We start from the raw sequence: 25,088 nt of genomic DNA, 5'->3' as shown, positions 1-25,088 counted from the left end.
GTTATCGACATGGTGTTATTTAGTAGGTGTAAACAGTCGGAAATAACAATAGCACTTCAAAATGTGCTTTGCGGCGGCACTATGTCTGCGGCGATGCTATGTCTGCTTGTGTAATGAGATTTAGAAATGTTGTGCTTTGGCTTTATATTTACAGAAAAAGATTATAGTTTTTATAGTGTTGCATTATATATTGAAGGTACTGGCATTATACATAATGCGATAAAAAATAGCGCTTTTTAAATACGTCGTTGGCACCAACTTTTGAGGCCTTGATTGATATCTGAAAGAAAAAGCTTTACAGTAACATGCTGCAAATTGAAATAGTACGTTTTAAAAAACGTAGTCTTCACCCTCTTAAAGATCGTGTTTACATGTGAAAGAGTTTTTACTGATTGCAAAGCCCGTTTGTAAAATCGTCGGCGGCATACTCCTTCAAGGTTCGTGTTTACATGGTAAACAAGAAGCTTTACAGATTTACATAGCATACGTTTAATTTACACGCAGCAATTATATATCTCGTCGGTATGTTCCTCGATGGTCTAGTTTCAAATGTTGAAGTTTGCATACTTGCATTCTGGCCAAAACACCCAGGCTTAGTTACACCACTTGTAGTTTCATGTGCCACATGGCATCGCCTTCTTTGATTTAGGAGTTTAACATTTATAATATGGTGCATTTACTTATGCGTGTAATGAGTGAAAAATGTTGGAACGAGTTATCGCTGAATACAAAGCTCCATAAAACATAAGCAGCAATATTCTTAGAATAAGGCATACGTTCACTTTACATACAGCGATACAATAACTCAGCGGGATGTTTGTAAAAGGCCTTCATTCAAAAGTTCAAGTGAATGCATGTGCCTCATATTAAAGGCATCACATCAAAAAACTGCCAACAGCATTTTACCAAAATGTTTTACGTCTATACATTTTCAAATCCATTTTGTAATATATTTTCGCATGCATTACTTTAAAAATATATCCATTTACATAAAGCATTCTAAGACTTGTGGTAAACAACTAATATACATTCATTAAGTTATATTTTACAAATACGAAATGAAACTCAAGCATGTATTAAAAGAAACGAAAGTGTTTAAAACTGAAACTCACGGCATGCATTCAAAGAAACGAAACTGTTTAAAAAGAACAGTCCCCTTTGCCCTTTTAATTTACATTGAGAAGTGCCAGACATGTTTTTTCGCACTTAGCCGACTTTCTCACGGCACTGAAGTATTTGTTAGTCCTGTGAGCCTTGCATTTTATTGCTTTTAACGCTTGGTATCTGATCGCAGCCGATACTTATGTTGGGACTTTACTAGTTGTTACACAGACCTTCTGTTGCTGAGAACAACAACCTACGTTCGGATACTTATTTGCTTCGTACTGGACTTCGCTGCTGATCTACCAATTATTTGCATTTAAAGGTAAGCTTTTATTTGCGTATTTTTTAATATTATTTGCTGCTATTAATGTACCAGCATTCAATAATTCATTAAATTCGTTACTTTATTTACTGGCACGCAGTCTAGTCTGACCAAATTGATCACCTGATATTGTGCATGCAGGTCTTTACAGAGAGTTAGTAGAGCACTATATCTTAAACAAATACAAAGACTGTGCTTTGTACTGTTAAATCATGTATGCGCGCTTGCACGACGAAACGCTAGTAATAATTTGTTGATATGTTGGTGAGTGCTTCGAGAAGCTACAGTTCATCGAAAGTCATTTTTTAAGTTACATAATTGTGCGTCAATGTGGCATTATTCAGTTAAATATTTCTGTAATGTTACTTCCATTTGTATAGCTTTGATATAATGAAGACGGAAACGGAGTTTTCTATTGCGCAAAATATACTAGCTTTTAAGCATTTCCGCCATTAAGTCTACCTTCTACCGTACACAAATACTAGATGTTTTGCCTGCAAATATTATATTCGGCAAAACTGTTGTGCTGAATTATAAAATATTACACAGGCAGTGTGCTTTTAATTAAGGCCATGCACACGCAGTTATTTGAAAGCAACAGCAAACGCGTTGAAAAATATAACCGCTCCTTGTTGTATCATTCTGCTTCCTACACTGCGGAAGTCCATGTTAACAGGCGCCAGTATGGCGGCTCTCAAAGCAAAATAAAGCTACGCAGCAATTAATAAGCAAGAACGAGCCCATTTTAAAAAATACAGCCGCTGGTTGTCTGTCCTATAGCACCTTTGCTGATACCACTGTATTTAAATAAAGTCATCTGTAGCAATTAAAAAAGCGCGAACCTCACCCAAGTGCGTGTAAGCTGCATACTACGGGTGCAGTCATGTCACCCGTAGTGTCGACTTAGCAATAGACAACAACGAGTCCATTTTAAAAAAAAAGCCGCTAGTTGTTTTTTTTCATAGCGCCTTTAATTAGACAACCGTATTTAGATAAAGTAATCTGTGACACTTGTAGATAGTGCGGACTTTACCTAGCATTTTATAATTTCTTTTTACTCGTTACTCTATTTAGTGCCCCGCAGTTTTGGTCTACCTTAATTGATATTTAGATATTTTCATGCAGGTTTCATTTACGATGAGATGCACAACTCTATATTTAAAACAGATACAAAGAGTGTGCTTTGTACTATTAAATCATGTATGCGCGCCAGCACGAATAAACGCCATGTTCAATAATATATTCATATGTTTGTGAGTGCTTCGAGAAGCTACAGGCCATTGCAAGCCATTTTTCTAGTTATATGATTGTGAGTTAATGTGGCACTATTGAGCAAAGTATTTCCGTAATGTTACTGGCATTTGTATAGCTTTGATATAATGAAAACAAAAGCGTTTTCTATTGCGCAAAATATACTAGCTTTTAAGCATTTCCGCCATTAAGTCTACCTTCTACCGTACACAAATACTAGATGTTTCGCCTGCAAATATCATATTCGGCAAAGCTATTGTGCTGAATTATAAAATATTACACAGGGAGTGTGCTTTAAATTAAGGCCATGCACACGCAGTTATTTGAAAGCAACAGCAAACGCATTTAAAAATATAACCGCTCTTTGTTTATTATTCTGCTTCCTACACTGCGGAAGCCCATGTTAACAGGCGCCAGTATGGCGGCTCTCAATGCAAAATAAAGCTACGCAGCAATTAATAAGCAAGAACGAGCCCATTTTAAAAAATACAGCCGCTGGTTGTCTGTCGTATAGCACCTTTTCTGATACCACTGTATTTGAATAAAGTGATCTGTAGCAATTCAAAAAGCGCGGACTTCACACAAGTGCGTGTAAGCTGCATGCAACCGTGCAGTCATGTCACCCGTAGTGTCGACTTAGCAATAGACAACAACGAGTCCATTTTAAAAAATAAAGCCGCTCGTTGTTTTTTTTCATAGCGCCTTTAATTAGACAACCGTATTTAGATAAAGTAATCTGTGACACTTGTAGATAGTGCGGACTTCACCTAGCATTTTATAATTTTTTTTACTCGTTACTCTATTTAGTGCCCCGCAGTTTTGGTCTACCTTAATTGATATTTAGATATTTTGCATGCAGGTTTCATTTACGATGAGATGCACAACTCTATATTTAAAACAGATACAAAGAGTGTGCTTTGTACTATTAAATCATGTATGCGCGCCAGCACGAATAAACGCCATGTTCAATAATATATTCATATGTTTGTGAGTGCTTCGAGAAGCTACAGGCCATTGCAAGCCATTTTTCCAGTTATATATCATTGTGGGTCAATGTGACACTATTCAGCAAAGTATTGCACACACACACTGCATACACACACTGCATACACACACGCTCCCCCCCTCCCCCTCCCTTCACGGCGCTGTGCCCATCTCCTGCCTCGCAAGCACTCACCGGGTCGGCTCCCATCTCCTGCCTCGCAAGCACTCACCGGGTCGGCTCCCATCTCCTGCCTCGCAAGCACTCACCGGGTCGGCTGGTGCTCGGCGGCGGGCCGGTCTCTCCTTCTCCAGCGGGGGCTCCATCTTCTGCACGGCCACCCCCCGCCCCGCCATGGCTGGCACGGCATCTCCGGTCACAACAGGCTGAGGCAAAGCTTCCGCGAGGCAGTGGGAGTGGACACACCTCTTTCCGGCCCCGCCCACAACCAGGCGGCGGGCCGGACATCTGCTTCCGGTGTTTTCCTCCGGGCTGCGGCGGTGATTGTTCTCTCGTCTCCTCCTGTAATGCACCGTTCGCTCCTCTTGTTAAGCTATAGGCGAAACAGTTGCAAGAAAACCTATGGGAACTAGACTAGTGAATTGAATGTGTGTTGCACGCACTTGAAAACAACCCTCACAAGTGGACGACGTGTTACGTTAAAATTGCATTCTAGAGGCCACTGGGGCAGATAATTGCTCCTGTGTAAATGTGTGTTTATTTATCCCATGCAGCACTGGATTCTGTTTCCGAGCTTGAAACAAGGCGCGTTAACAAGCTCTCTTTTGCATGCTGGTTAGTTACCTTTTTAGAAATTCATTACACTTGCGCCATCTTGTGGCACCTCCTTCACAACATTCATCCTCAGCTGCCTGTCAACCAACCCTCGAAAGAAATCCTTCCTTATTTTTGTTCTTTTTAGCATCACTGTTTTCACCTCCTTAGAATCCAGCCTGCTGTAATAGTCATCTGCACAGTGCATTCAACTTTCTGCTTTATGTTTGCCGGGCTCGATATAAGCATCGCTTCTCTAGTGATGCGCATTTTGCTTAAACTCGTCAGCTTCTCTAGTTTGCATTTATTTCAGAGGAAGGAATAGCGCAAACTCCACCTTCCAATAGTAGTAAGCCTTTTATCGACACACTGTACTGCCAAATGTGTGACGCTTTCTCATAAGTAAATGCTTTCCGTTACCAGGGTATGTGGAAGGGGTAGTGGTCTTCGGTATTTCTCAAGGCGATCCGTCCTGTTCTCCCCTTTGCACCTCTTACCTCTGCAGTCTCTCCCACTACGGCCCTTTTTCTCCCCATATCTTTTTTGAAATCCTTCATCTACATGTCTTGCATGTCATGCCCTAGCTGGTAATCACATTAGTTTGACTCTGTACTCTGCACCACACATCCACCCATTCTCTCTTCCCTTATCTGAAGACGCATCATTTTCTTTATATTTAATGCTGTCAGTGTTTTGACATCTGTTTGTGTATACCTCCTTCACACGCTCCTGTAAAATGGCATTTACAATTGCACATGTGTGAACATTGCTCTGTGTGGTAGGCAAAGAGACCAAGTACCAGATAAACTTGTAGCGTGAATAACTGTATCACTCACTAAAAGGCAGGATGAGATCAATTGTGCCCACATTAATATTTGTGATGCAACTTAAAACAGTTATGTGGAATGTCAAGAGGCTTAGAAAACACCATTAAACATCAGCGTGCTTCATCTCTCTCAGCTCGATTGAAATTTCATACAGCTCTGCTACAAGAGACAGATCTTAATGATCCATAGGCTGCTAGGCTTAAACAAGCATTTGCAATGCAATAGGTCTTGCATTTGCCCGAGTTTGAGCTATTGGCATAGTAAATGACAATGCCTTTTATTTATGTTTTTTGTTTTTAAAACATAAATAAAAGGTATTGTCATTTACAATGCCAATGGCTTAAACTTGTGTAAATGCGTACAGCTATCATGCATGCATTCATGCAATTATACATACATCATTAATGCATTCATCTATCAACTGATCCAATTATCATGCACCCATTTATCATACATGCATTCACCTATTTATGCATCTAACAATGCTGTACCATTACATTACTAATCAATTTACCCACACATCTAATTATACAATTATCCATCTATTCACAAGTATTTATCATGCATGCATTTATTTATACATCATTCTTGCATATACTATTACATCCACCCACTTGCATATAACACTTTGGCTGCTAAGGGTTTTGCCACTTGGTGCTGGATCTTTATTTTACCATTGTTCATGACAAGGTCAGCTCGTCATCAGCGCAGTGCAGGTAACACCCATGACGAGGTGACCTTGTCATTAGCATGGAAGGGGTTAAAAATCTCAATGTGATTTCTAAGGTTAAGAAAAACAAGACAGCATTACTATTTTCAGTGTCAGTCTCATCACTCCTGAAATCCCTGATCATGTACGTTACCTCTGACGGCAGTAGTGTTCAAGCAGACACTAACAAGCATTGGCTACTGCAAGTGCTTTCATACACATGGCATTGGCACAAAGGGACACTTGGATAGTTTAGCTACTTGTAAACTTCCTAGAGAAATAGGACCTGACCACCTACTGCCTGTACAACTTCCTCCTGAAAGGCTGGTACCTTACTGGTACCAATGTCTAACAACACAGTGAACTAAAGCAAGGGTGAAGCCTGCAGAGGCACAGAAATGACCATATTATGTCAAAGGAAATGCCAGATAGTTGGCAAAGTGTTTAACAATCCTGCACGTGTTATTGAGAAAGTAAATTTTTCAATGATTTGGGATTTGCATTTGTTGAAGTACCAACAGACAGGCAGGTTTTGATGCCAAATTTTGCTGTAGTTCTCTAGTTCTTGCATTGACTGCTCTTTTTTGTCCTTCGTCTATTCCCAGGGAGACAAATTATATCTGTAGTAAAAGGGGGGGGGGGGAAGGGAGCATAAATTAAATACTCAATTTGGGGGTACTCTGGAGAGTATCAATTTGCTAATGGCCTACCAACCACTAGGGTGACTATACCCCTCTATATAACCTACATGTGGGAAGTAGGAAAAGCCCTAATTCAGAATTCTTTACTTTTACCAAAATAATGATAGTGAAACCCGTTTTTGGTAGTGCACCTTAGGTAGCCCACCTTTATGTGTATGACCAGCCTGTATGTGAAACACGCCTTTTGAATATCAAATTTCTCTTCTAGAATGATGGCAAATAGGCTTCAGGGCATGGATGGCATTCCCAGATCTGAGGGGAAGCCGTAGTATTAATTTCAATGCAGTAGATGCTTTGAAACTTTTGGCCTTGTGATGGTAATCTGCTAGACATCCTTCAGGAGGAGGTGTAATCACTTATGTTAAGCAGGCCCTGTTCGTAGCCACTGGGAGGGCGGGCTCTGACCTGTTACAGTCAGAAACTCTCGGTAATGTAATAGCAGGCTGTACAATTTTAGTTAGCCATTACACTAAGTGACTAGAAGGATTAAGAGAGCACCTTTAAAAGCCTTTAGTGTGTATGTATTTATAAATACAATACTGTCATCATACTTCATATGCCATGCATTCATCCATTCATCTTTCCATCTATATATATCCATCATGCATATTGTTATAATGCATGTATTGATGCATTTATACAAACATTAATAATTCAAGCATTCATCAATAAATACAATTATCATGCGTTAATCTATCAAGCAAGCATTCACCTATTATATACCCATCCTGCCTCCATACAGCATTTATCAATTCTTAAAACTTACATTTTCACTGTAACTATTACTACTTGTGTTTGTAACTCGTTAAAATGTATAATATAATGACATCTTCATGTAAAGTACTTCCTAAATAATATGACAATAAATGAATACTTCAGAATATAATGTAGCACTATTATAGTCTACAGGTAATTAAAACAAGCTTTTTATATACTGCGTACTGTATATGAGGCCACTAAATATTTCATACAACTGCTTTCAAAAGTACTAATCAGTTGCATTATAAAGATTGTTACATTTTATTATTGCTTAATAATACAGTATAATTTAATATGAACTTTTGTAAAATACCCACGAATAATGCTTTCTAATATTTCTTTACAGCATTTATTACGCCTACACTAAACACCAAAAGAAAACAAAGAAAAGTTCAACAATAAATACAACGTAAGTGCATTTGAATAGTTTTTTAACTTCTGCTTTACAACTAGTTATTATCCTAATGTAGACATATATATTTTGCATATTACTAGAAATTCTGTTCAAAACTGTTCTCTTACATGTACAAAAGGAGTTTATTGAGCAAATTGTTTACTAATTTCAGAAACAATTAATAATCAACATAATAAAGTGGTTTTGTAAAGGATGGTAAGTTAATGCTATTGTAGGCTAAAAGGTTGACTGCTACTGTAGCTATTCAGAAATGAGTACCATTAAAAGCAATGGAAATTAAGTGGTGATATAGACATTAGCCATTAAGTGATGATATGAACAATGCAGATTGAATACTGCTATGTGCAATATGTTTCAATAATACTGTAAACATTGCAAGTTGAGGAATGATATAGTGGCAAATTACTTGTTACTGTATGCATTCAATTTTTTAGCAAGCATACTCCTTTAGACATTACTGCATGCTTTCATCATACACACATCCTTATTTGTTAGTGCATGCTTCAGCAAACATACATAACCTCAGTTATCACTACATGCTTTACAAGCCACATATACTATCAACAGTTAGTGCCTTCTCTACAAAACACAAACACCACCAGCTGGCAGTATACATTTTCAACAGGAACACACATTATTAGTTATTGGTACACGATTTTACCAAGCAGACATCAACAAATATCAAAGCCCACTTCTAACAAACATACATCCTTCCAGCCTTCACAAAATGCTTTCATTAGCAGCTAGCTGTGCACACTTACACTATGCACAAACAGCAGTAGCAATGAGTACATGCTTTCACTAATCAAAAACTACCAGCTGACAATACATACTTCCACCAGACACACACACTATCCATCAATATACAATTTTTACATGCACACACACCACCAACCATAAATGTATACATCTTTTCTGGACACAATTAGAATTAGCTATTATAGCAATGGCACTATTGTGCACCTTACTTTTAAATATATTCATCTGAAATGCAACATGCCACTATTGCAACAAAAATAAAAACATATCTTTTATCGCTTCTATTTATACAGTTTTTGGCATTTGATGTTCAAATATTTAGCAATGCTAATAGCTAACATATTAATAAATATAACACATATTGCATTATAAATGCAAGTATTTTAAGCTGTCAGGTGTTTTTCACGCTGTGAATAATGAACACTGACATGTTTTATTCTGTTAGAAGATAACACTGCACTCTTCCACTTAACATACAGCACCATCTGTCATGCATGCTACCACAAAAAAAACATCAACAACATTCAATATATGCTTTCACCAGGCAAACATCAACAACTGAAACGGCATATTTCAAATAAACAGACAAACATCCAGCCATCAATGCATGACTTCCACAGACACACATATCACAAAGCTGTGCATGCATTATGTTAACATATTTATAATTTACTGATATATCAATTGCAATATGTCACACCTAACTTTCACACTAATTCATAGAGCCAGCATGCCACTATTGCTACGAAAACAAAGATACACATTTTTGAGCTTGCTATTTGTATTCTTTTGTTGCAGTAGCTGTTCAAATATTTAGCAAAGCAATTAGGTGAAACTTACTATAAAAATATATCGCATTAGAAATGCTAGTATTTTAAACTGTTATCAGATTTACATTAAAAATTAATAACAAAATATGTATAAATTTTCTTTTATGGAAATACAAGCCTAACATTATAGTAGGATTGAGTAATTAAACATTATAATATTATGGTAAGGACTAATATGTAAGCAGCCTGAAAGCACCAGCATAGCTAAATAGACAATAAGATGCTACTTATATATACTTTTAAATGATATAGAATGTATTAATGATGCTGTATATAATATATTTGTGCAATATTACAGCAATCATCTCCAAATAAATCTTAAATGTTTGATATATTATTATATTAAATCATCCAAAAGTTTATTATAACATCTTGGTATCATCCGGTTCAACATGTTTCTTAAAATATATGTTCTTTAACATGCATATTGTTTTAATGCTATTATATTACAAATATATCATATGTACATATTATTAATTATATTAAACAAAACTTTGTATTTCAGGCACTTCAAATAAAGAAGAAGAAAACAATAAGGTAAAGATCTATTCTTCTATTGTTATTATCATTTAAAAGCTGACCTATAAAACAGAATACTTGTTATTATTTGTACAAAATTGTAGATATACAATATATTTAGTAAATACATACAATTTGTAAAATATTAACATACAAATAACCTTTTCTAAATATAAAATAATGCATAATAGCATACAAGCTCAATACCATCAAGGCCATGAAAAGTTTTCTATACATTCAAGAGGCAAACAATGCCTTCCAAACAGTACTTTTGCTATTATTCACAACCAAAATAAAATAGCTAATATATGGGATGCAGAAGATTTACATAATATAATGGATCTTGGAAATGCATTATATTTAGAGATGCATTCCATCAATAAACAGGATTATATGCATCCTGATGATCTGCCTAAATATATTACACATGGAAATGATATTTATGCAATTAAATTAGGAGAAGCTTACTATGGTAATATATTTACACGTTTTGATTTGATATATCCAGACATACAAGAAGCATTAAATTTAACAATAACAGCTTCTGGAGTATTGCTTTGTATGGATGTCTATGTTATATCTATTTTTAAAAATGAAGATAGCTATTTTGTATTTGATTCACATAGCCGAAATGAGACTGGAATGCCACAACATGATGGCACATGTGTACTACTTAAAAAAAAAACTTTTGAAGAAGTAATTCATTATATTAAAAATTTAGCAAATAGCATCAAAGCATTTAATGCAGGAGATGTCCAGTTTGAATTAACGGCAATAAATATTCAGAAAATACTAAAAACATCATTTGATCGTGCTTTAAAAATAGAAGAAAAAAAATTAAAAAATAAAACAAATTTTTTTGTACATAAAGCAAACATTTATGTACAACAAAATAGCAATAACATTGAGAATGATAAAGCATCAACATCTAGATTGCAAAATACACTTACAGAAAATGCTACAAATATCGAAGTAGGTAAATCAGCCTTAAATACATTATCTGAAACGACTACTTTAATAAAAACAGCAACAAAAAGACCTCCCACTAAAATTAAAAATAGTAAACGTTGTAAAAAACAAAAAATTACTGTTCTTAGCAAAGAAACAGAAGTTACTAAACACTTGCAAAATTTTAAAAAAGATAAAAAGAAAATATCAAAGAATAAAACAAATATAGAAGAGTTAATTTTAAAAGAGCAATTACTATCAAATATAACATTGGATACTAGCCAAAGTAAAGTCAGTAATGTTACTGCAAAAAAATCTAAAAATAGTCATATCAAACAACTCTCAAACAAAGCATTACATTTTAGTAATATAAGCATTGTCAATAATGAGTTTACAGGTAATAGCAAGTTATTGGAAGTAAATAATAGCATTTTAAAAACAAAATTTCAAGATAATGAACTACATAGCTTATATATTTGCTATATTATATTTGCTGTACTTTACAACAAATTAACATTTATGAAAAACTGGTCCATACAAGAGATACATAATATAATGCATCTTGGCGAAAAAATGTATGAAGACATGCTGATGTTTTATAAAACACAAAATATAGACATAAATGACATACCTAAATACATTAAATATAATAATACAACATATTCAATTCAGCTTAAAAAAAAACAAATACATATAATATTACAGAATGATACTTTACAAAGAAATATTACATTTGCTTTACAAAATACATTAACTACATATAATTCTGTCATAATGTACTTGAATAAAATTGTATTTGTTATTACAGAACAAGATAACAACTACTTTACTTATTATTTGAATACAACATCACATAGTCAGGAAACACATAATTGCAAAACAATACTTTTACATAGTACAACAATAACACATTTAGTGAAGCATCTAACAATGCTTTCAAATAACATCTTGCCCCTAATTTATGAATCAATCTCACTAACTATTATACCAATTACTATTAATTCGATACTTAAAAGTTCTTTTCAAAAAAGTCAGAGGAGACTTATTACACAAAATAAAAAAGGACTTGCACATATGATAATACATTATAGTGTTAAGTTAGCATCTGAAACTATACCTATTACTCCTATAGATATTAGAGTAAATGTTACTACCAAGAAGGATAATATTAGTTTACAACAAACAAATAAAACAGAACATACTATAAGCCCTAATATTTGTAATGACTACTCAGAAATACCGGACGCTACTATTAGCCAAACAAAAAATAATGATTCTTTTGTTGAAAATGTAGCATTACATGTAACACAGAATACAAATATTAATCAACCAGCTACAAAGTCCATCATAGATCATTTTATTAATGAAATCTATTATGGGCCTGAATATATATGCACTATTTGTAACCAAATGTGGCATAAAGAATCAGTTAGAAATATCTGCAATATAATGCACAACAAGACTTTTATATTATGTAATATTAGTAACCAGCCAAGTAATTATTCATGTAATACATGCTATAAGTACATTATTCAAAATAAAATACCACCATGTTCAGTTTATAATGGCATGAGTTTCCCTGATATACCACCTGAATTACATTTGTATGACTTAGAAGAAAGATTAATATCTCCAAGAATACCTTTTTTACAAATTAAAACACTGCCACGTGGATTTCAAAAATCCTTAACAGGTGCTGTAGTAAACGTTCCAGCCGATGTTATGACCACCGTTACAATATTACCAAGACAAATAAGTGATACTATGACAATACCAATTAAATTAAAAAGAAAATTACAGTACAAATCATACACACACTATGAAAATGTAAGACCAAATATAGTTAAAAGAGCAGCTTCATGGTTAGCATACAATAGTGATTTGTTTAAAGAATATGGAGTAACTATAAATTCAGATTGGGAATATGTTCCAATTGAAACAAATAGTCTACAAACATCTAATAGTAGTGATGATTCAAGTAGTACAGACAACATGCCTGTAGGCAATTTAGATACATTATTAACTAATGAAACAATAACAGACGATAACAGAATTGTATTGAGTTTGGCACCTGCTGAGCATAATACACCACGTGGATTATTTGAGGATAAAGATTCAGAATATTTAGCATTTCCTACAATATTTTGTGGTAAACGTAGAACAGCTAATGAAGATAGACATGTATCAGTACATTATAGTACAATATGTAAAGTGGAATTAAGAAGTTATGATAAGAGAGTAGCTAATAATATAACTAATCTGTTTTTCAAATTAAAAAAATTGCAAATTAAACAAATACAAGATAAAATATTTATATCACTTAGAAAACATTTTACAGATGGCAAAATAATAACAGTAAAAGACATAAAAGAAAATTTACAAACTATATTGCACTTTAATGAGGGATACAAAATATTGAAAACAATACGCAGTTCTCCTCCTTACTGGGAAAATTGCAAACGTGATTTGTTTGCTATGATAAGACAATTGGGCATTCCAACTTTTTTTTTGACTTTGTCTGCAGCAGAAACAAAATGGTATCACTTAATTAATATACTGTTACGTATAAAGAAACTTAAAGAATGCACCAGAGAAGAGTTCAAAAGTATGTCTTGGGAAAGTAAATGTAGTTTAATACAACAAGATCCTATTACTTGTGCACGACAATTTGATTATCAAGTAAAGAAATTATTTAACTGCATATTATTACACAAGAGTAATCCAATAGGTAAAGTATCAGATTATTTTTACAGAGTTGAATTTCAACAAAGAGGATCACCACATATACATGCTTTACTTTGGGTAAATAATGCACCACAATATAGCATAGACAAAGATGACAAAGTTATATCTTTTATTAACAAACATATAACTTGTCAAAAAACAGAAGAACTGTCCTTTGAATGTTTACTTCCATTGCAGAAACATGGACATACTAAAAATTGTCGTATAAAACATAAAAAGATTTGCAAATATCAATACCCAAAATATCCTATGCCATGTACTAAAATATTAAAGCCATTACAATTAGATAAAAAAGATACAATTGCACAGCAACAAATTGATATTATCTATTCGACTATGTCCTCAGAAAGCTTTCCACATTACACATATGAAGAGTTTCTACACAAAATAGAATTGACAGAAGAGCAATATATAAAATGCATACGCTTACAAATAAACAAAACAACTATATTTTTGCAAAGAACACCAGCTGAATCTTTTATTAATAATTACAACAGAATAATATTACAGGCATGGCAAGCTAACATAGATATACAATATGTCTTAGATGCATATGCTTGTGCAGTATATATTGTATCATATTTGAGTAAATCTCAACGAGGATTAAGCAAAATAATAGCACAAGCCGCGAAAGAAGTCTCTCATAATGTAAACATTAAAGAGCAATTAAAGCATATTGGAAACAAATTTTTGAATTGCACTGAAATTAGTGCACAAGAAGCTGCTTATCTAATTCTACAAATGCCATTAAGGAAAAGCTCTAGATCATTTTTATTTATCAATACAAGTTTACCAGACAAACGGACGTACTTAATGAAAGACATGCATACAATTAACATGATGCCAGAAACATCAACAAAAATACAACTTGATAATATAATTAATAAGTATAGCAAACGACCAATAACATTAGAAACATGTACTTTAGCTGATTATGCATCTAAATATGATATAGTACCAAAGAGTAAAATAAGAAAAGTACAAAACAGTTATGATAATTTACTGTTAGAAACAAACTTTTATAGTTCTGATGATGAAGAACTTGAAATAAATGAATTAATTTCCAATGAAACTACTAAAAAATACACTTGCCGTAAAAAAAATAAAATAATACGATATCGCAAATTTAATAAAATTAATGAACCTGAAGACTATTACAGGGAATTATTAATGCTTTTTTACCCCTGGAGAATAGAAAGTAATATAATTTCAGACAAAGATACATACTACGAAAGATACCTGGAGTTACAAATAGAAATTGATAATAATTTTTCATTATATAACAAGCAAAATATAACACCCTATGATGATGTAGAACATAATAATGACAATACACTAATATCACCAGCATCACCAACAGAACAAATACCAATAGATGACAGTGAAATACCTGCACATAATGATGATAATGTAAACTACGACTTGTCACTAGATTTAGGAGTTAGAAGCACAACAGAAGAAGATTTACTGGTAAATAATTTATTACCTGAAGAAGAATACAATAACATAATGCAAAATTTAACATCCGAGCAACTAAATTTTGTGTATCACCATTTACATTGGCTCAAAACTCAAACAACAAATTTCTTTACTTTTTGTACTGGAGGTGCTGGAGTAGGTAAAAGTTTTCTCATAACTGCACTTTACCAAACATTACTAAGATACTACAATACCAAAGCAGGAGAAAATCCAGACAATATGCATATCTTGCTTACTGCACCAACAGGACAAGCAGCACATAATATTAGTGGACAAACATTACATAGCACATTCAAAATTCCAATCTCACAAACTTTATCATATAAACAATTAACACATGAAAATAGAGCAGCACTACAAAGCAAACTAATGCATTTAAAAGTATTAGTAATAGATGAAATTTCAATGGTAGGAACAAATATGCTCACTTTTATACACAATAGAATGCAAGAAATAAAAGCCTCAAACAATACTTTTGGAGGAATTTCTATAATAGCTATTGGAGACTTTTACCAATTGAAACCTGTTTTTGATTCATATATATTTGAAAATTCAAGACACATGTATGCACCATTAAGTACAAACTTGTGGCAAGCAAATTTCAAATTATATGAACTTACTAAAATAATGCGACAAATAAATGATTTACCATTTGCAGAAATGCTTAATAGACTAAGAATAGGTGAACATACTAATGATGATATACAATCATTAAAGACTCGCGAAATACAACCTGACTTACATACAATGAAATCAATACCATATATCATGGGTACGAATAAAGAAGTAGATGAAATTAATAATAATGTTTTACAAGAACACATGAAACACTATGCTGTGTACACAACAATAGCAATAGATACAGTAGCAGGAGACCTAAGTGCAATGGCAAAAGAAGCAATACTAGAAAGATTACCTACAAATGCAACACAAACAATGAATTTATCAAGGACATTACATATTGCAATAAAATTACGATATGATTTAACTTCAAACATTAATGTTAATGATGGTTTAACTAATGGTGCAACAGGCATAGTTGAGTATGTAGATTGTGTAGATGATATCCCAATTATTATTTGGATATTTTTTGACAATCAGAAAATAGGTACACAAACAAGACAACAAAACAAGCATCTATTTCATACAAGTATTTCTAATGCTTGGACACCAATATTTAAAATTTCTCGTCAATTTCAATACAGCAAAAAATGTATCACTATTATACGAAAACAATTCCCAATACGACAATCATCGGCACGTACTATACATAGAACACAAGGACAGACAATAGAACCATTATATATACATTTTAATAACATCAAAACACATCACTTACATTATGTAGCAATTAGTCGAGCAAAATCATTGAAAAATATATATTTGAAAAATGTCAATGAAAATAAGATAGCAACACATTATAAAGTACATGAAGAAATGCTACGCTTAAAAAAAGACATGATATTAGAAATATCTATAACACAAATAGCACAATATAGCAAATACTTTACAATAATAACACATAACATAAGATCATTACAAAAACATTTCAAATCAATGAACGCTGATAATAACATATTAAGCGCAGACATATTATGCTTAACTGAAATTAATATAACACACAAAACACCTAGCAATGCATATAATATAGATAATTATAATTGTGTAATATTTGACAAATTTTCCAATAAACAAACAAAACATGGAATTGCAATCTATTCCAAAGCACAAATAATTATAAATCCAATATTTACTACAACACAACAAGTTGACATACTGACAATAACACAAACAATAAACAACACAAATTACTTAATAGTATTTGTTTACAAACAACCCAAAGTGCCAACAGAAACATTTTTAGCAATATTGACAACTACAATGAATGCATACCCACTCCATAAATATATAATAATGGGTGACTTCAATATTGATTTGCTACAAACAACACACAATGCTAAATTACTTTTAAGTCACATGTTAACATATTTCAATTGCGAACAAAGAATAACAACAGCTACGACAGACTACAATTCTTTATTAGACAACATTTTTACAAATACATGCTTTATAAATTGTGGCACTTTAGAATCATATTACAGTGATCACAAACCTATATGGATAGCTATCTAAATAAATGCATTACATTACTGTCTGTATATATTTATCTTACAACATTATCTACCATTCTAACTTAATGCATTATATTTTACAGATGATTTCTATTGAAGAACTCAAGAACGACAAACAAGTAGATGCCAAACCATATCAAAAAGGAGTCCGTGTCAACGTTATACAATGTTCATCTAAAACTTACTACAGAAATGCCAAAAATGAGAATAAAGTATTGTACCACATGTCACTTGCAGATGAAACTGGATGTATTAAATCAACTTGTTATAATGAAGAATACTATCAACAAACAAAAGAACAAAATGGACTCATGATTAGAAATTACATTTTGAAAGATGGTGTAATATTGATAACCAAAAAAACTAAAATTGCAAGAATGCCTGCACTTTCTATTTCCCGATCTCTTATCCAGGAAGCACAGTATATTTTAAATCCAGTGGCACCGCCAGTCTCTCCTATTAAGGCTGTACGCGAAGCTGCCATAAAAACACTACTAAGTGTATCTGGAACAGTAACAGAGGTAAGATGCAGTAAATTATTTGCTATTACTATGATATTTGCAATTCATCTCCTTTGTAATGCCAAAAAAACATTTCCACAAATGCCTATATATAACTGTTTGCTATGCAATTGTACATATAATTTGCATATAATCATATGTATAAATAATTTGCAGTGTACATGCTATACTATATGAACATAATATTATCCAATGTTATTTTCAACTGTTATTACCAAATATCCAAGAAAAATTTATAAATGCAGCCAATCCATAGTAATTACAAGGTAAGTAAAGCGCTTTACATGTGTTTGCATTTCCTAAAAAATTACATTCTACAGAAAAATTGAATTAGTACTCTGCCCCCAGAAATCATTGGAAATACAGCCAATCAGTAGATATTATAAGGTAAGTAAAGCGCTTTACATATGTTTGCATTTCCTAAAAAGTTACATTCTATGAAAAAATTGAATTAGTGCTTTGCCTAAAAAATATTCTTTAATATTAAGTGAGCTATCACATTGCTTACTTGCAAACAATTTTCAAAACAAAATACAAATTTTAAGAATAACAGTTAACTACCAACTATAAGGTAAGTAAAGCCCTTTATATATGCTTGCTTCTTTAATAAATATTCATTCTGAAAACCAAATGGCATTTGCAGTATTCTACACCACAAATTCTTCCAATGCTTTGTAGAGTTTTAACAATGCTAACTAGCAAACAATTATAGACAAATGATACTATTTTAGAGTAACAATTACCTATCAAGTATAAGGTAAGTAAAGCATTTTACATTTGGTAGTAATTACTGTTAAGATTAAATACAATAAGAAAAACGATTGTGAAAATGCTTTCTGCATACAATTTTATCCAGTACGAAATACATTTTAATACTATTTTGTACTAAAAATTTTAATACAATGTTTACAAATATACAGCAACAATCAATTTAAATTAAGAGGTAAGTAAAGCACTTCAGAAATGAAAATAGCATTTCTTTCAATAGTAAAGTAAGTAAAAAACTCTAATACAATGTTTACAAATATACAGCAACAAACAATTTCAATTATAAGGTAAGTAAAGCGCTTTAAGTATGATAGTAACACATTTATGTAATACTAAGGTAAGTAAAGTACTTTAAACATGATAGTTTCAATACACTTACAATAAGGGCAAAACAACAAATCGCAACTAAATATAAGGTAAGTAAATAATTTACAAATAAATATTGATTGCTTAAAATAAATGCTATTCTTTTACAAAAGTATATAGTCCTAATAAAAATGTGTAAACAGATTTATTAAATTAAAACAATACATAAATGTGACTGCATTAACTCAATACTAAAAACAAAATTTAAATTACAGATTGAAGATACAAGAATCATAATCGTTAAAGGACAAGAAACAAAAATAAGAAGCATCACTATAAAAGATGCTACCGACTCTGTTAAGATAAGTCTGTGGAGAGAAGCAACAGACTTTATTTTTAATCTGGGAACATATGTACAGCTAACTCATATGACTGTACACGAATTTAGCGGAGAAAAAATATTAAATACAACAAGACATACAATCATACAAGTAAGTGAAATTTCTAAACTATACAACACCAATGTTATCCTTTTTAATTATTTTTTCCACACAATAATGTTTTTCAGGCAAAGTAACAATATGTACAAATGTCTTTTTGGGGTAAACTAAATAAGCCCGTGCCCATGCAATTGGATCGAAACAGAATATCTGCCACTTTTTACCACTTTACAACTTTTATACTAGTTTTAGCAAGTTTTATATAAAGCAACTATTTTTAGAACACAATACGTGTGATATAACAGTTGCAATGCAACTCTTATTTGACCTGTCAACCCCTAATATATGTTACCGTCTAGCAACTTATATTCTTAACTATATCGAGCACAGGAAATCAATTATAATATGATCTGCATTAAAACAGACACCTACTTACCCCTGTGAGCTATTGCAAAACGTTTTGCATTTCTCATACACATGAACTTTAGTTATAATTATCTCTTTAGATCTCATTATCTTTGTTCCCTTGGCTTTGTACCCCTCTGGACCTATACCTTTTAAAACTTTCTATATATAATTGTTGCTAAATACATAGGAAACTTTATATTGCACCTTACTTATAATTGCATATTTGTAACATACTTGCATTTTATGCCAGATTTAGGCCATTCTTTTGTTGCTACCAAAATACGTAAGAGACGTTATTAATTGCACTTTAGTTATCCTTGCATATTTTGCACACACTATTGCACTTTATTCTCAGTTTAGACCTCTCTCCGACTAATACTACCTCACTTGTCAAATTTTGCACTAGATGCTAAAAATTCCTGTTAATATAACATTCAATTTTTGTATATTTTGCACATACTATGGCACTTTAGGCCTAGCATAGGTATCATATTTGTACCATCTATTTGCATGCTATATCAAACGTTTAAAAAGACTGCTATATATAAGTGATTATTTTTAATATGATATGTCTTTGCATTAATTTGCAAAATTGCTGCTAAATGCTATATCAAATCTTGGCTTATTTTGCACATATTACTGTACTTTACATCCTATATAGGCCTCTTCTTTAGTACTATTCAACTTGACATGCCCTGCAGCAATGTTTACATTGATGCTACATTTAGTGCTTACTTTCTTCTTGAGGTTTTTATCTTGATTAGCTATATTAATGTATTAATGTAATTGTTTTAGCATGTTTCATCATGCTGTAATACTTTATAAAAGTGACTTCAATTATACATGAATGTTGCTATATAATTGTAAGTGTACAAAATGAATCAAGCATTTTAAAACTGAGACTGAATTCCAAATAGAAAATTCCAACAAGCAAGCATGTCACTTAAACATCCTGTAGCACCCCCATAATATACTACAATGCAATAGCTTAAACAAAATATGCAATCACAATTTTGCATATCTTACCATAAGTCTACGTACATGCATATAATGCATGCAAACTATTTTAGTATTTTACAATTACAGAAATTTGATTGTAAAATACCAATACAAAAAAAATCTACAAAAAAAGCATATACATCTATATGCCTACACATATAAAAAAAACTTAATTGTTATTTTACTAAATCAATAAAAATGTAAATACATTGATGATTTAGTAAAATAATGCCCGCAACATACCTATTACATGTCTACCAATATATATAGACTACAAGATTGCCACTATCTCGATAAAATAAAAGGCTACTTACAAGTCCCTCTTTTTATGATATTGACTTTTCATTTAATGTATGCTGCCGAAGTATGTAAATATTTTTCTACAACTTGATGTATTGCATTTATAACACTTGCATATATTTTAGAAATAATGCAAATATAACAATAATGGTTTTTTACAACAATTTTTCAATAGGTTGTGCAACCTCCAAAGGAAACAATTTTCATTACCTTATATGGAGTTGAAAAAATATTTCAGGAAAATACTACGATGACAGCTCAAGTGGAAACAAACGAAAATTTACAGTCAATAGACATTGTGAATATTGCTTTAATGGACTTCTTAGGAATAGAACAAGAGACTGACAACTTTGAGGATGCTCTAATGGCATATTTACCCATTAAACTAAAAGTCTTGTTTTGCAATGGATGCATCACAGATGTCCTGGAACAAATATAAAGAAAAAATAACAACAACAAAATTTCCTTCAACTGCAACAAAATTTTTTTTTTGCCTAGAACACTTATCACATGTGTATTTCCATATCTAAAGTCATTCTTTGAAAGTATACAAATGATACTAATACAAAAAACTATTTTTGTGCAAAACTGTACTTTTATATAGTGCACCTAATTTAGAATGTAAAAGTCGTTTCTTGAAAAACCATGTTCATAAAAAAAAAAAAACAGTATGAGTACAACAGCATTGCAATGTTTGCACAATATTTTTATGATGTTTACCATTACACTATACTACTAATGTATGTTTATTATCCAAAACTGTACCATTATATGTTACATTTTATTAGAGTGTTTGCCTTTTACAATCATTTTCTTACAAATTACCTCATAAAACGAAAATATTTATGGTCAAAATATTTTGCCCTGTTTGCACGATTTTGTGGTGTTTACAATTATACTATACTATTAATGTATGTTTAATAGTTATAACTGTACCATTAAGAATTACATTTTAATTAGAGTGTTTGCCTTCTACAATCATTTTCTTACAAACTACCTCATAAAACGAAAATATTTATGGTTAAAATATTTTGCCCTGTTTGCACGATTTTGTGGTGTTTACAATTATACTATACTATTAATGTATGTTTAATAGTTATAACTGTACTTTTATATGTTACATTTGAATTTGAATGTTTGCCTTTTACAACCATTTTCTTACAAACTACCTCAGAAAACGAAAATATTTATAACTAAAATGTTTTGCACTGTTTGCACAATATATTTGTGTTGTTTACACTTACCTATTTGATATTAAAATGTACAAATAAACATTTTATCAAGTGAAACTTTTTTGTTAAGAAATTCTTCTAGTATTTTATGCAAATAAATTAACATACTATATAAATAATATTAACAACAAATACTTATATGTTGCTTTTTATTTAAATAAAAAAATATAGCAGAAAGCAAAAAGAATTGCCATTTACAATAATAATAGCTCAAACTTAAATATTGCGAGACCTATTGCATTGCAAATGCTTGTTTCTTTAATTACGATATGGAAGACAGAACAACCCACAATTAATCGGCCCTGACCGTGAAAAGCTAACACAAGCAGAAACAAGATGTAAGTAAGGCAACATCTTTAAAGAAATCAAAGTTATGCTTCCAATCTGGATTTTTATTTCCCATGAAGGTGAATGTGTAGCCATAGGGTGGATCTGCAAAGGTTGTGGGAAAGAGAAACATTTTATAACTGTATGCTGACCTCTGAAAAAATCAAGTGTGTTACTATGTAAAGGCAAGATGGATGTGAGAACATTCAAAGATCACTCTCGCCACGCCCACAAAAGCAAAAAGCAACATCAGCCTATGGGAAACAAGGTTAGATAAATCGTGTCAAGCTCATCATACAAAGGTCTTTGATATCACTATTGAGTACCAAAGAAGAAGATGGGTGTGCACTGATGTGGAAAGTGCAGCATGCGCATGTAGGATTAGCTGCCTGTAAAGAAGACGACAGTTCAAAGGAAATTCGCCCCACAAAATGACAAACTGCATTTGGTCACTGTCCCAAAATCACAATGAATGTGAACGATCACCCAATAACTTTTTTCATATTCAGTGGTGCATCCATTAATATCATACATGTGGAAAGGTTTAAGAGACTGTCTCCCTTGACTCACCTCACTCCATCAGGAATGAAGGTAGACACATGGGCCATGTCTGAACCATTACAAAGCCAAGGGTCATTCACTTTTCTAATGCGACACAAAAAGACATCAGTGCAAGCCTCCATTTATGTTCTAGAAGGGACTTCGTTGAGTGCCTGTTTGCTGGGTTTTGCCATCGCTGCTGACATGAGATAGATATCCTTGAACTGCAACCTCTGTGCTCAGTCAAAGATCACAAGCTGATTCCCATTGTTGTTCCATGGCCTGAAAAGAAGTTTATAGAAAATGAAAGTACAGCTTCTTATCAATGAGGATATTCGCCGTGTTGCTCAGGGACGTCGCAGAGTTGCTTCTCATCTGCATGAAGCTGTGGAGAAAGAACTGGATGCACCTTTAAAGCATGACATCATTGAACACTCTACAGGTCCCACACCATGAGTTTCGCCCAAAGTAGTAGTGCCCGAAAAGGACAGTAGTGGGTCAGTGTGATCTAGGTTGATACGCGCCAAGCAAATAAAGCCATTGAGAAGGAAAGACGCCCTGGGCCTTACATAGCAGATATGATCATGCAATTGAACGGAGCCAAGGTATTTCCCTGTCTTGACCTGAATAAAGGATACCATCAATTTGAACTGGAGGAAAACTGCAGGTATATTACTTCTTTTTCAAGTCACATTTGTTTATTCAGATATAAGAGACTTTGGTGAATCTACAGCTGCTGAAATATTTCAGGATGTTATTCGCTGAGTAATTCAACCTGTTAAATAAGCTTTTAATTACAGTGATGAGACACTGTTTTTTGGAAAAACAGAACAACAGGAAGACAAAGCTCTCAACCAAGTGTGCCAGTTCTTACTGATGCAGGTCTCCCTCTGAATGCTGCAAAGTGCGAGTTACACAAAACCAAACTTACATTTTGTGGGCACATATTCTCAGATAGGGGAAAGACTCTAGATCCGGACAAGGTGAAAGTACTGTCATCCACTTGCCCCCCCCCCCCCCCCCCCCAGGATGTTACCATGCTGTGATCCTTTCTAGGCATGGCCAGTTATTGCTCAAGATACATTGGAAACTGTGCTACAGTGAGTGCTCCATTAAGAGACTTGACAAAGCAGAATGTACTTCGGAATGTGACTAGAGCTTCAGAGACATTAAGCATGCAATTGATAATGCAACTGAAATGGCCTACTTCGACCCCAAGTTGCACACCAATGTACTGTTTCAATGGTCTTCGGAATGTGACAAGAGTTTCAGAGACATTAAGCATGCAATTGATAATGCAACTGAAATGGCCTACTTCGACCCTACGTTGCACACTAAAATAATTGTTTATGCCAGCCCAGTAGGGTTAGGGACAATCCTTGCTCAACACAATGATCATCCGAATGCTCAGAGACACGCTGGCATAAAGTCATTGAGAAAGCCGTCAATAGCCAGCTCGCCGCCTTCCTTGAATGCAACAACTCCCTCGACACCTCACAGTCCGGCTTCCGAGTCAAACACAGCACCGAAACCGCCCTCATTGCAACGACAGACAACATCCGAACGCTTCTGGACAACGGAGAAACAGTTGCCCTCATTCTACTCGACCTCTCCGCAGCCTTCGACACAGTCTGCCATAACACCCTCATACAACGCCTCAGCAACTTTGGCATACAAGGAAAAGCCTTGGACTGGATCATCTTGTTCCTCGCCGGGAGAACCCAGAGAGTCCGACTCCCCCCATTCAAATCGGAGGCCACCGAAGTCATCTGCGGAGTACCACAAGGATCATCACTCAGTCCCACCCTCTTCAATGTTTACATGAGCCCCCTCGCATCCATCGCACGACAACACAACCTTAACATCATCTCTTATGCCGATGACACCCAGCTGATCCTTTCCCTCACCAAAGACCCTAACACCGCCAAAACCAATCTTCACGAAGGCATGAAAGAAGTAGCCGAATGGATGAAAAACAGCCGCCTAAAACT

At 33.3% G+C, this 25,088-nt stretch overlaps 1 protein-coding gene across 1 annotated transcript; it reads left to right on the top strand.

The window, feature by feature from the left end:
* Nucleotides 1-1,314: 1,314 nt before the first annotated feature.
* Nucleotides 1,315-22,140, top strand: LOC147672954 (uncharacterized). The gene is made up of 6 exons (XM_086947853.1): nt 1,315-1,426; nt 7,776-7,838; nt 9,939-9,970; nt 17,340-17,777; nt 19,127-19,342; nt 21,174-22,140. Exons 4-6 carry the CDS (start codon nt 17,340-17,342, stop codon nt 21,435-21,437), a joined length of 918 nt encoding a protein of 305 aa, XP_086803979.1. The 5' UTR covers nt 1,315-1,426; nt 7,776-7,838; nt 9,939-9,970; the 3' UTR covers nt 21,438-22,140.
* Nucleotides 22,141-25,088: the final 2,948 nt, after the last annotated feature.

This window comes from Lissotriton vulgaris, assembly GCF_964263255.1.
Source record: "Lissotriton vulgaris chromosome 8 unlocalized genomic scaffold, aLisVul1.2 SUPER_8_unloc_1, whole genome shotgun sequence".
NCBI lineage: Eukaryota > Metazoa > Chordata > Amphibia > Caudata > Salamandridae > Lissotriton > Lissotriton vulgaris.
This window is presented reverse-complemented; position numbering and strand designations above follow the sequence as displayed.